Here is a 14,310-nt window from a genome sequence, read left to right on the forward strand (position 1 = left end):
CCAACAACCTATTAGTGTCCCAATTTTTCCACATCCCCTCCAACATTTATCATTATCTTTTCCTGTCATCTTAAAAAAATCTGAGGCATATGAGGTGGTGCCTCATTTGTTTTAATTAGCATTTCTCTAATAATACACACAATTTTCAAAGGAACCCTAGATGAAAATATGAAAAGGAAAGAGGCAGATGCTTATGATAGACAGCATGTTACATATTTACAGCATCATAGTTGACTGAAAGATAAAGAAAATATAATCTCCCATTATGCTTGTCATTTGTTAACTATGGAGAAAAGCATTTGATTGATGGAAGGAAAGGATTCTTTAGTACAATGTTTATATAACCAACAAATTTTTATATATGTAAAATTATATGATTCCTTGAAAGCCATTACAAAGTATAATTATGTTTGACATGTGAACAATGCTGCTCACCAATGGTAGGTAACATTTTCATCGAGATTACATAATTCAGAATTTATTGTAAATAGGCAGATTATTTTTATAGACAATGAGGTACTACATAGGCATCAATTTACATATAATGTGCTATTACCTATTCCAAGAACATTTCAGAATCAATTAAATTAAATTTATAACTATTCAAGCTAATTTGGGCTAATAATGAACAAAAAAACAAGGAATATGTAGTTGAAAGGACAATCAAAAGCATTGGCTCATTTGTATTTATGATATTATCTGAATAGAAGAAAAGAATGAAGAAAGATGAATTATTGAAAGAGGAAATAATTAAGGAGGAGAAGCATGAATTATACAGTAGAACCAGGGTAGTACTTTTAATAGACCCAAACTTCTCTCAAAAACAAAAAATCTCAAAAATAAAAAATAAAATAAACCAAAAAACCTGGCCTGTTGCTATATGGCTATGAAAGGGGATTAGTAAAATATTCCAAAGGGGGAAAAAGTACAAATTAATCAGAGAACAATAGACAAAAAGCACTGTGGTCATAAATAGGTGCTAGTATATAAGTGATACTTTATCACTTGCTTGTGAAGGATTTTTAAAAAGTTTATATTTGATCCTAAAGGTAATAATTTGTGATCACTGGAGTTTATTGCTTGGGGTTAAACCTACATAATACTATCCTGACCAATATACTTTTAAAAATGAAATTATTAACATATTAAATCATATCTCACAATATTATGAATCCTTTCTCTGTTATCAATCACCTATTTATTGGTCCCATGAAAATAATTGGTCCATATAATGGCATTTCGTCTCACCAACTAATGCATATGGCAGGGCATGCCAGTTTAATTTTCTGATGTCCTCTACCAGATTAAAATAAAAGTATAAATTAAAGATTTCATTTCAAGAGGTCTATATTCAATTCTATAAAAAAAACCTGATATCTGAGAGCATATCTTCTGAAAGAGGTTGGGAGATTTAATTTTATTTGATTTCTAGTATTATTTGATGTAATTTCTCAAAATGTATTGCTATACAGTCTATGTGATATTTGACCTCATGGAGTTTACAATCAAGTAAAGTGAATTGAGGACTTATTTGTAAATGGATAAATAAAACAATCTAGATTATGTTACATGAGGCATAACTGATAAAATATAAAATAAGAAAGAAAATATAGGTAATGATTTAGGATACTAAGGTAGTGGTGGTATAGTGGTTGGAGTACTGGCCTTAGAGTCAGGAAGATCTGAGTTTAAATCTGGCCTTATTCACTTCCATCTGGGAGGAAGAAGGAAGGAGTCATTAAGGAAGTTACAGCTGAATTGAATCACAAGAACTAGGTAGAATGTAAAAAGATGAAAATGAGAGGAAGACATTATTAGCACAAGGAAAAGCGTGAAAGATAGTTGGAAGGTTGGGAAGCATGGGACATATCTGGGGAGAATGAACAAATGCTTGATAGATGTTTAGATTTCCTGAGGCAGATCAAAGGAGTTAGGAAAAAACAGGGATAAATTTGGATTTTATGTAGTAGGCAACAGAGAGCCACTGAAGATTTTTTGAGTAATGCAATGACATGATCATCTAATTATATCAGAAATCCAAACATCTATCCATCTGTAGCTAATTTTTTATGGCACAGTAAGGATTCCTTTGTAATAGTGAATTCAGTTCTAAAGACCAAGTTTCCTGGAAGACATTAGCAAGCTAGAAACAATCAATAAGACATTTGAAACCTGGCCCTTTGAAAGAATTTGAGATATTTAGTCTTAAGAAACCTTGGTAGGTACAGTCTGATCTGGGGAGTAGAAGCAAGATGTGATAGTTGTTTTCAAACTTTTGAAGATTTCTCACTTAGAAGAAATATCAGATTTCTTTTGTTTGATCTCAAAAGCAGAATTAGGAGCAAAGGGTGAGAGTTATATAAAGACACATTTTTACTTAATCTAAGTAAAAAGAAATATCTTGTAATTAGAGCTAAATCATAGTGAAATGGGTTATCTTGAATAACAGTTTCCCAATTACTGCAATTTTTCAAGGGGAGACTTGGTTGATCATTTATCAAGGCTATTGCCAAGTAGATTAATATTTTAGGTATGTGGTGCAAGACTAGGTTCCTAAGGTTCCTTTTGTACTGAAGATCTGTGAAATTGCTTATTATATTAGCTGGAATAATGATGGAATGCCTGAGATACTCCTGCTCTGTTGGAAAGTGTCTAATGATTTATTCAGTCAGCCTTGGATATGAGTAATTCAAGGATCCTCAAAGTCAGAACTTTTTAACCTTTTTCCACTTGGGTACCCTTTTTTCCTGAGAATTTTTAAGTGATTTCAGAATATAGATATATAAAATAGAGAAATTAAACATTTATTGATAATAAATCATAAGAAATTAATTTTAATTACTTTTGATTAATTTCTTTGGTATACATATAAATTTTACCATCTATTAATTATAAAAACAAATTAGCATATCAATGAAATGGATGTGCTTGTTTATTTTTATATAGAGAATTAAATCTTGATAATTTTTACTGTTACCAAAGTTTCTTCATTTTCACATTCAGTTACTAGAACACAACTTAAGAAACTTTGCTCTAAATTACACTGAAGATATTTGTATGTTTGCTTGTAGAAAGAAAGAAGGGAAGATGATAGGTGATTTGTTTCTAACAATTAAGAATTCCTAGGTTTCTTAAAGACTCTTATATATGAGTTGGGAGTAGTTGGCATTTTGAAGAAATTTAGGGCCTGGGACAGAATAACATTTTATAGTATAACCTGAGTTGGTGCCAGGTAGAAATTCAATTCAGTTTGAGAGTCAGAAAGACATTGAAGAAAATAAGCTAAAGCTCATTTTTATTGACACAGAGAATGGATGGAAACTTAGGAAAATGCAATTTGAGATTACTTTCAGCACAGTTAAACATCCTGGTAAACATCAAGGCTAAGCTATTTGAGAAATGTATGCAATAGATTCATTAGCTAAGAGGACAGGGGAAGGCCATTCAGAAATAGAAGATATAAGGAACAATTGTTCAGCCTCTAGTTACCTTTTTCTAGATAGGAGGCTAAGTGTATAGTATGTCCTCATGATATTCATCCTACATGCCAAGGAACTGCTTTTCTTAAATACGGGGTTATTATTAAAGCTTGGAGCCTTTGAGAAAGCTATGTAACTGTTAAGTGACAGAAACTTGCTAGCTAATGTGATGCTCTCTTCTGTAAAGTATAATGTTCTTATTTAACATGTATTGGTCAATCTGCCATGGGGGTGGGGGGAGGAAGGGAAAAATTAGAATAAAAGGTTTGGCAATTGTCAATGTTGTAAAATTACCCATGCATATACCTATAAAACTATTAAAAAGTATAATGTTCTATGGTTCTATGCTAAATTAGATAATTATTGTTCTATGCTAAATTAGATAATTATTGTCTCTATCCATTCCAGTAACATAGCACCTTGTAAGAATTCTAATAAGCTAAAAGAAGGACTTCCTTGGTTTAAAAGGTGTATGAATGTACATATATGCATACCATATATGTGTGTATGCACAAATATATTAAGCTTAAATGTCTATTAATTGATTAATTTTAAGTTTGAGGAAAGAATATAAAATGACAATACTCGCTAAAATTAATGAATTTTTAAAAATGGCTAAGAGAAGAGGTCCACATGTTTCACCAGACTGCCAAAAGGGTCCATAACAAAAAAATATTAGGAATCTAGGACTAAAAGATGTGAAATGAATGAGCACACTGAATCTTTCTGCTAGTTAGTGGTGTTATCTCCCTCTAAAACTCCTTCTTTAGGAATTTACCCTACCTTATGGAGTCAAGGGTTCTTTCAGAACTTGTTTTAGAACATGTTCAGAACATGCTTTAACAACATTTTCCCCCTTATTGGTATTACCCACCTTAATGGCATCTTAGATCCCTTGTTAATTGCTAAGACCATTTTTCTTTGCTAAAAATCCTGTATGCTTTCATCCCACTTTTAGCAGCACAATAAAATCTTTGCCTCTTGATTTGGAGATGGTCTAAGCCTACGAATTCTTTTGAGACAACTCATGACACCAGCCCATAACTCCAGTAAACTTTTGGGGTCCAACACTCCTGCATCCCAACATTTGGTGGCCAAACTCCATGAAGAGAATCTTATAATCCCAATAAATTTGGGGGTTCTACACCTCCAAACCTTGTCATACACATATGTGTATGTATGTTTTATATGTATAACATATACACACATACAAATATCTAGTTCTTAACTTTGTGCTGCCATGAGAAAGATATCATTTGCCTGGGCATTATTACACATATGTTAAGTCCATACTAGCTCCCTGGAGTCCTCAGGATCAGCCAGAGTCAGGATAAATTAAAGTTCTTGGGCTTTAGGGGGAGAAGTGAAGGAGACAAACTGTCACAAGGCTCCTGGATTCTTGAGTCCAAAGTCACCAACTTCTCTCCTCTGTTTTATTTTGTGTTATGGACCCTATTGGCAGTCTGGTGAATCATGTGGACCCCTTATCATAGCTATTTTTTAAAATTCATAAATTAAAATAAATAGGATCAAAAATGAGATCACTTGCATTGAAACAGACTTATTAAAGATATACATATATATGTGTATATATAAACATAATCTATTATAAAATAATATAATATATAAATAAGAATTCTTAGACTCCCATATTAAGAATCCTTTTTTCTACTCACCCGTCTTAATTTTAGAGGTTAATATAGCTCCCATTTGTATAATTCTTTTGGTTTGCCAAATGCTTTATATATGTTATCCTACTTGCTTTACTCAACACTAAAAGGTAGGGAGCTATTATTATCCCATTTTGTTGATTACAAAATTGACTTATTTGTGGTCACACAGCTGGTTGGTGATAGAGCTTTATGTAGAACACAAGCACTTTGATATCAGATGCAGAGCTTTTATTACTCCAGAGGTAAGAGTTCCAAGGAGTGTCACCTCCTGCAGGTGATCTCTTATGACCCCCATAGTTATTAGTAATTACTCCTTCCAGACATTATTTTATCTACATTTGGATGAACATATGCCTAAATCAGAGACGTTAGGTGTTTATATTGTATTATAAAATACAATATTATTATTCCGATTACATAATCAGAATACTAGCTACCCTACAGGATTCTGATTGGGACAAATAAAGCGTTTTGAATACAAAATGCTAGTTTGCTGCTGCTTCTGTTGTGTCCCCAAAGGAGAATGTAAGCTTAATGAGGACAGGGACAATTTTTTTTTTTTTTTTTGTCTTTGTATCACTAACCATATAATATCAGTAACGGGATTTATATAGTGGTTTGGGGTTTGCAAAGCACTTTACTTTAAAAAAAAATACATATATATGTATACATGTTCAGCACTCTATCCAGCCATTGACCCCTCTGTTATTTATTTATTTTGGTCAGACATCAGGGCCTGCGATTTCATGTGTGCAAGTAACTCCCCGTTCCAAAGCATTTCCTGGGGTAATTGTCATGCACTTACCTTAGATCAGAAAGCACACTAGAATTTCAGTATCCCTGACTACGAAATGTCTTTTTCTAACGTCACACTTCTCCCGACCCATGCAAGTAGAAAGCACTTAACAAATGTTTGGGTCGCATTAAAATTGAATTACATTGTACTGAATTGCATTTTCCCCGCAGCCTCGCAGGTGCCACGGGGACCTGCGGGGCTCGCACAGATAACTGGGCATGCTCAGTGGCGAGAGCAGGTTGCCTAGAAAGAGGAAGAGGCAGCGCTCGCTGGGCGCTTCCCCTCCCGGTTCGTGCAGACCCGAGCCTCGAGCTGTGGAGGAGGGGTCGCCAACCCCAAGCTGGGCCTTGAGTCCCATTGCAGCTGCGAGCGCAAGCATCCCGCCCCTCGGCCCAACCATGGGGAACATGCCTTCCGCGGTGAAGCACTGCCTCAGTTACCAGCATCTTCTCCGGGAGCATCTCGGAGTCGGAGACACAGTGGCTGGGGCGCTCGAGCCCGCGCAGGTACTAGCGTGCGGCCCCACCCCTATCCCACCCGGAGATGCTCCGCTCGCCCCTCCCCCACCAACTGCCTCCTTCCAGGCACGGCCTCCCCTAGTCCTTCCTCCCGTCTCCTAGCCAAGGTCTCTGTCAGCCTTCACAGTCTGTCCTTCCAGGCCCCACCCTGACTTGTCTCTCCGTGTTTTTCCTGCTTACCACATAACTTCTTCCCATTAGTGGTCACAGGTGAACCTTATTTTACCCCCTCCCCCCACCCCCCAAAAAAAGTTCTCCTGGGCATGATGGTCTACCCAATTTTCCAAGTCCGTGTTCTGTTACGTCACTGCTGGGGCATGTTATGCAATGCCATGCCCTTTGTACAACACAATACAGTGCTCTCATCCCAGTTCCCAAGGCAAGGAATGGAGACTTGAGTCATTTTCTATTAAGGGAGAAAAGGAAGGCAAAATTAAAGGTTATGGAAACAAGCGAAATTCAAATTGTGCCGTGTGATATTATTTCATTCTTGGGTAGAATATTCCTTTGTGTCCATAAGGAATAATATCCATAAAGGATGATAGGAATTTAACTCGGGATTGCGGATTGTAGAATCTTACTTCAAATCTGTCCCGACCATCCATTGAGGTATAAAAGTCAGATGGATACCCATGCTGAATGCTATTTGTAAAAGGCTTACCTGCAGTGTGCATTCACATAGGCCCCCGCTAGGACTAGGGGAATATGTCAAGGAGAGAAACATATGTATGGGAAAGTTTTTTTCTTAAAAAGCAAGCTGAAATGATAGGGGAATGAAAGTACATTATTTAGGTCACTTCATGCAAAATATAAGCAGGTTTCAGATACCAGACTATATGACTATATAAATTTCTAAGGAACTTTTTATTAGCCTTATTAATTATTAACATTGAGTAAATATAGTTTGATTTTGATAATCACACAGATATGTAACTAGATAGGACAGTTAGCCCATTGTATTTTAATTTCATAATCCATTTTAATAAGGATGGTCTTGAAAAAATACTAATTTTGACTGCACTAATTCAGATGATGGGTACAAACTCAGTTTTCTGTTGCCTATGAAGAATGTTTTTTTTTTTGTTGTTTTTTAAAGAAATAGTATAAAGAGAGGCATTTTTAGCTTAACAACTTGTTTGTGTGATGTATTTCTCTGTAAATTTTGTGATATTTATGGGCCCATGTATATTGTTGCTTACTTTTATAATCAAAGGAATGCTAAATTTCAATTTTAGGTGAGTAAATGTATAAAGGTATTTTTTCAGACTCCCTAAAATCTATCCAGTGTCCCTGGTTAAGAACTCCTGCCCTGGAGTTTTCTGGAGTAGCTTTCATTTTTGTTTTATAGATACCTTTTCTTTTTAATACAAAGCTATTTCTTCATATTCCACGAGCTAATAGAATCTTTTTATTATTATTAATATTTAACAAAAGAAGGCATACAATTAACTTCATGTGACAGCATACTTATTTCCAACCCCTTGTCTCCTACCTGTCTACATTCTATTTATAAGTGTATACACCAAAACGATATACATTTCTAGGTTTTAAACAGTTTTAGTTTTAAAAATTTTAGATCACCTGTTAAAGTATCTCTACTATGTAATGCATAGAAGTTTAGTTAGACTCATAACTTAACAATAGCATCTGAAGTTAGGATTTGGGATTAAAAACGAGAGTGATCCATAGGATCAAGGTTTTGGAACTGAATGGTACATTAGAGATCATCTTGTCCATTCTCTTCATTTTATTGGTGTAGAATTGACACCCAGAGAGACAGTAAAAACAAAACTGATTTAGACAAGTTCTTCCTTCCTTCCTTCCTTCCTTCCTTCCTTCCTTCCTTCCTTCCTTCCTTCCTTCCTTCCTTCCTTCCTTCCTTCCTTCCTTCCTTCCTTCCTTCCTTCCTTCCTTCCTTCCTTCCTTCCTCACTCCCTTCCTTCCTTCCTTCCTCACTCCCTTCCTTCCTCACTCCCTTCCTTCCTCACTACCTTCCTTCTTTACCTTCTCTCTCTCTTTTCAGGGAAGTGAAGAATTGCAAAGTTAAATGGCTTGTCCCCAAGGTAAAATGGGGATAATAGTATCTACTCCCTTATGAAGATGAAATGAAATAATAATTATAAAGTGTTTAACACAGTGTCTGGCTAATAGTAGTGCTATATAAATGTTAGTTATTATTATTAACCCAACTCTTCTATTTTAAAATCCATTGATTATTACAATAAGCTCAAGAAAACTTTTTGAGCCTCTTTGGAGAAAAGACAATTGATAAATAATGAGAACAGTGAATATGTTTTTACCTGGAATAATCTATGTTCTTATTTCTGACAATTGGAGATATTCGGTCTTATTTACATTTCCACATCTTTACCTATAAATTGATCTTATCATCATATGTAGAAATGATAAATTCCAAAAGAAAAAAAAAAGAACAAGGAAGGTGGTGGGGAATATTTCAGAATCAGTGGGTTCAGTGGCACTTTCTATCATAATGATCAAATTTTCCATACTCTTATTTTGTGGGTAATTTGAGTAGATTTTTATAATTAATTTGATTTTCCAAATAGATTTGTAAATTTGAAAAAACAAAATCCTGACTCATCATGTGTATTTTAGTCATTTTAGCAGTTATACTATTTTATAATTTCTACTACTAAGACTGGATAGCAACAGCAACAGCAGCTGCTGCTACTATGACTACTACTACTACTACTACTACTACTACTACTACTACTACTACTACTACTACTACTACTGTGACTACTACTACCACTTTACTACTTTGGCTATTGCTGCTGCTGTTGCCACTATTATTATAATTACATTATAAAAGTGCTTTGCACACATTCTTCCATTTTATTCTTATAACAACACAGTGAATTAAGTATGATAGGTCTTCTCTCCTATTTTACAAATGGAGAAACAATATAAAAATATTATTTGCTCATTTCCCCACAGCTAGTAAAATGTAAGAGGCAAAAGATGAATCCAATTTTTTGACTCTGAATTTAATATTTTTTTACAAATAATATTTTGTCTTTCTATAAATAATATTTATAATTAAAATCAAATTTTCATTCTTGTTAGTTTGGTTATGATGAATCCATTTCCAAGCTAGTGAGGGAAATAAGCTAAAAACTATGTACAAACAATTTCTAGATAAATTGGAAATAACCTAGAATAAATTAGAAAAAAACAACAATAATCAACCTAACATTAAGGGAAATGGGGAAAGACTTCTCTAGAAAGTGGGATTTTAGAGAGTACGTGAAGGAAAACAGAGGCAAATATCATTTCACAAAGTACATGGGAAGGGAGAGTACATTAAAAAAAATTGGAAAGGTGGGAATGACAGAAAGACACCATATTGTAGTTAGGGAAATGAAAATATGTACAGTGACTCAGTAGTAAATCAGGATGACTTATGTTACCCAGTGAAGGTGTGTTTCTACACACACATAATCATACATACACACAAAAATTATAAAGCAATTTTAGCACCGACATATATATGTTAAAAAGGTTTCCTTGAACATTTTAGTATCTCTGAAAAATAAAATATAGTAAAGGCAGAGTGAATTCAAATGTGAAGGAATAAATTGCATGTATATGGTAGGTGAGCCAGAATGAAAATTCAGGTTCCTTGATGCCAAATTTAATGCTTTTCCCACAAGCATACTCTTTCTTTCTGTGACAGAGTTGTATCAAACATCATTTCTCTTAGCCTCAGATGGCTTTACAGATTAGTATTTTTAAACTAATTTGAGAGCTAAAGATTCCTAAGCGTCCTTGGTGGTTCATGGAGAGGTCTCTCCAAATATTTACAGGTCAAGAGCTGGTGTATCTATGGAATAATGATGGAGTAGGAATGTTCCAAGGGGAAAGAAATAGAAAACGAGGATTCTTTCCACTGAAAATGAATCTAAAAACTTTAGTCATAGGTCTAAGGGGATAACAAAAATTTAGGAAAGGGAAAAACATAACATTGGGTATTTTGATGGACTTATAAAATAACTATGGTGTTTCAGCATTAAAAAATTCAAGTTTTTCTTATCCTAGACAATATTTTCTTAGACAGCAAGGGTCTCCTTCAAAACACTAGTATCCGACTGTTTGTATAGTATAAACCTTCAGAGTAAAATTATTTCTTCATTAAAATAGTTTCCTACCAGCCTTTTAGATAATGTGGTATTGGAGATGTTAGGTTTAGTCTGAAATGTTAAATATTAGGCTGAACTATTTATGATTATGGAACACTCAGTATTTATTTATTTTTCTATAAATGCGCATGATGGCTATATTTATATATTATGATTCTCAGAGTGAATTCAAGACTATTTCAGTATCTTGATGAAGGATAGAAAGACGCCATGTTGTAGATAAGGGAATGAAAAAATGGATAGTGATTCAGTAGTACATCAGAATGACTTGTGTTACTCAGTGAAGGCATGTCTCTATACACACATATACATATATACACAAACAGATACATAAACATATATGAATAAATTATGAAGATAATTTATTTAGTGCTTACTCTGTGCAAAGCACTGTTCTCAATGCTGGGGATGCAGACAAAAAACCAAAACAGTGTCCTCTTTCAAGTAATTGTCATTCTAACATATATAACAGATAACATATATAGCAGAATTCAGCTATAGAGCAAATGAAATGTCCCTGTAGTCCTGAATGCTCCATAACAAGGAAGATGATAATTCACATATTTTGTCATTTCTAATGATAAAACTATATTTTGATGAGCTATGGATAGTATTAATATTAAAGACCTTAGTGAACATTTTCTCTTCTCATTCTTCTGTAGTTTCAAAAACCAAGACAACTGTAGATCAAGACCTGGGCTGTAAGGCAGGTTAATCCTTGGGAGGAGGAAGAGGTGCTACTTACTTTTCAGGAGTCTTGCCCACCTCTTCACTTTCCAGTTTGGCCTTACAGCAAATAAATTGGAAACTAAAACAGATGTCCACACATTGGAGAATGGCTGAACACAATTATAGCATATGAATGTCATAGAATACTATTATAAGAAATAATGAAAAAGATTGTTTTCAAGGACTATTGAAAGACTTCTGTGAATTAATACAAACTGAAGTAAGAACCAGGATAATTGGTAGCAATATTGTAAGAAAAATAACTTTGATAATAGGTATTCATATGGCACTTTAAGGATATGTCAAAGTGTCATATTGTCACATATGATCTTCAAAACAATCCTATAAGGTGAGTATAAAGGGTCCCAAAAGTCTTTATAGTTCTTAGTAAATCCATTTTGAATTTTCTTGGCAAAGAACTGGACTGCTGAGGTGATATGCCACTTGCTTATCCAGATCTTTCACAGTTGAAGAAATTAAAAGTTATGACTTGCTTAGAGTCACACAGCTAGTAAGTGACTGAAGTCATATTTGAACTCAGATCTTTCTGACTGTACCACCTAGCTGCTCTCCCAAAAGTTTTAGTGCATTTTAAAGTTTCAACAATTTCAGAACATAAAATCTACAAATACATAACAAACAAAAACACTTGAAATGTATGTTATTTAACATCTTAAAATATTTATGTTTCCTTGGGAGGATTATATTTGATCTTTTTTTAAAGTATTTTTACTTTACTTTACTTTACTTTACTTTACATTTATTTAACTACTTATTCATTCATGCAGGCCTGCCTCCCCCCCCCCCTCTCTCTCTCTCTCTTTCTCTCTCTCTCTATCCAAATTCTTTCCCAAATCTTTCTTAACTATTAAGGAGGCAAGAAAGCAAAGCCCACTATATGTAAGTCATGCAAAACAATTAGAATTTGTTCTCCAAAAATGAGATAAAGAAGAAAAAAAGTACTTCTGAGTTCAATACTTTATCTAGAAGTGAATAGCATCTTTTATTACAAGTCTTGAGCTGTGGTGGGTGATTGTGTTGATCAATTATTACTACTATCAAAGTATATTTATTCTATAATATTGCTATTTTTTAAGAAAACTGAAGTTGATAGATTTTATGTGACCTCCATAATCACTTATTTTCTAAATGTCAGAAATAGGATTCAAAATCCTAATTCAATTTATACTTGTCTTTTCCCATTACATTATACTATATACATCTCTTTTGTTTCTCAGAAAGTATGATTATGCTGTCTAGAAAGAAGTAATCCTTGCTTGAAAGTCTGCTGTATCTGCAAAGGAACTCAGAGTATATGTTCCAGCAACATGTATTAATCAATGTCTTATTTTCATATAATATTTTGAGTTTTACAAAATGAATAAAAAAGGGTGGGAGCAAGATATTGGGAAAACAAAACTATATTGTATATACCGGATAAGAGTTGTTTGAGGTGATTATTAAGAAAGTTGAAGAAGTAATTATTTTTGGAGAGAAATAAATATTTCCCACATTTTCTGTTATTCTCATTAGTTTTTTTTTTTCCTGGTTAACTTATTTATATGGTTCCCAGGAAGACTCCTTCCTCTCTTAACACACACATACACATATCCACAAACCCCTTTTCTTGGTTAGTCTTCTCCCTGGATTATAATAGCCTTGAGATATAAAGGTTCAAGAAATTTCCTGTTTGTTCTTCAATACTTGCTACAAGTTGGGTTCCTCTTGGCTCTTGTTTTCTCTTGTTCCATCTGGCTTTCTTATCTTTTTTTTTTTTTTTCATTAACTCTGAGCTTCTCATAGATCCCTGACTTCTTGGATACAGATTCATTTTGTCCTCTAATCATTTTCCCTGTCCTTTTTTTCCCTTTCATTTCTGTGTTTCTTAATTCTTAGTCCTGTTCTGTGTCCCTCAGGGGTCTAGGCTGCACAATTATAGCTTTTGGAATTTTCAGGATGTTCTTAATGGTGAGACACAATCACTGGGAAAATGATTTTATCAGAGATTTAACAAAATCTTATTTTTTTGAGGCATACATTATTAACAGAAATGTTGGTTTAGTGGAGTCAAAATGACTGTGGAAACAAATAGATCTGATTTCTTTTTTCTATGCAGAGATTCTCCAGTCAGAAAACTGTCTTATAAATGCAAATTAACAAAATTCTGGACATTTAGTCTTTGGGAGCATTAAAAATGACTTGCTAAGGTCACATAGCCAGTATATAGGGAGGAGAGGGGCTGAAACCCAAGATAAAGGAAGAAATGTTAGGAGAATAACTAGCATGATTAATCAGTAGACCCATAAAAACCAGATCCCAGGATTTTTTGAAAACAATTTGAAACTTTTGAAAAATTAAACAAATATTGTGGAGATAGAAACAAGATTTTCAACTTATTAGATATATGTAATAAGGGAAAGTAAAAATTCAAAAATGATGCTAGTAGATTATAAACCTGAATGACTGAAAAGATGATTCCTGCAACTGAAATATGGATGTTTGAAGAAAGGAGTGGCTACAGATTCAGTACTATATTTCCAATTTAGGGCATAATAGTGAGATCCAGGCCCAACCCCATTTCATCATTTATTCTGACTCTGAAAAGTCTATTACAGATCCTTTGGTGTCAGGTAATAATTCCTATTTTGAGTACTACTGTAGTAGTAGCCTTTATAGTTATAGTATCAAATTCAAATAAAAATGGTACTCACTAACTGTACATAAAATCCTTGTGGGTCATATATCAACCGGCTTAAATTCTAATTATTTTGTTTTATTTTGTTTTGTAATATAGTTCTATTTTCATTATTTTTCAAATTTATTTTGTTAAATACATGCCAGTTAAATTTTATTCTTATTTTGACCACACTCAGATGTGTTGTGCATCTTTTTAGCTATATGTTTGACACCGCTGCTCTAGTGTATTATACTATTAGATTTTTCAAGAAACAAATA

The 14,310-nt window shown here is 33.8% G+C and overlaps 1 protein-coding gene across 1 annotated transcript in view; it reads left to right on the top strand.

Moving 5' to 3' along the window:
- The first annotated feature begins 6,148 nt into the window (after positions 1-6,148).
- Positions 6,149-14,310, top strand: part of HMGCLL1 (3-hydroxy-3-methylglutaryl-CoA lyase like 1) — a 233,614-nt gene continuing 225,452 nt past the window's right edge. The window contains exon 1 of the mRNA XM_074310629.1: positions 6,149-6,454. Coding sequence (XP_074166730.1) covers positions 6,167-6,454 — 288 coding nt within the window. The 5' untranslated portion in view covers positions 6,149-6,166. The remainder of the gene's footprint in view (positions 6,455-14,310) is intronic.

The sequence above is a fragment of the Sminthopsis crassicaudata genome, chromosome 4 (genome assembly GCF_048593235.1).
Source record: "Sminthopsis crassicaudata isolate SCR6 chromosome 4, ASM4859323v1, whole genome shotgun sequence".
Classification (NCBI taxonomy): domain Eukaryota; kingdom Metazoa; phylum Chordata; class Mammalia; order Dasyuromorphia; family Dasyuridae; genus Sminthopsis; species Sminthopsis crassicaudata.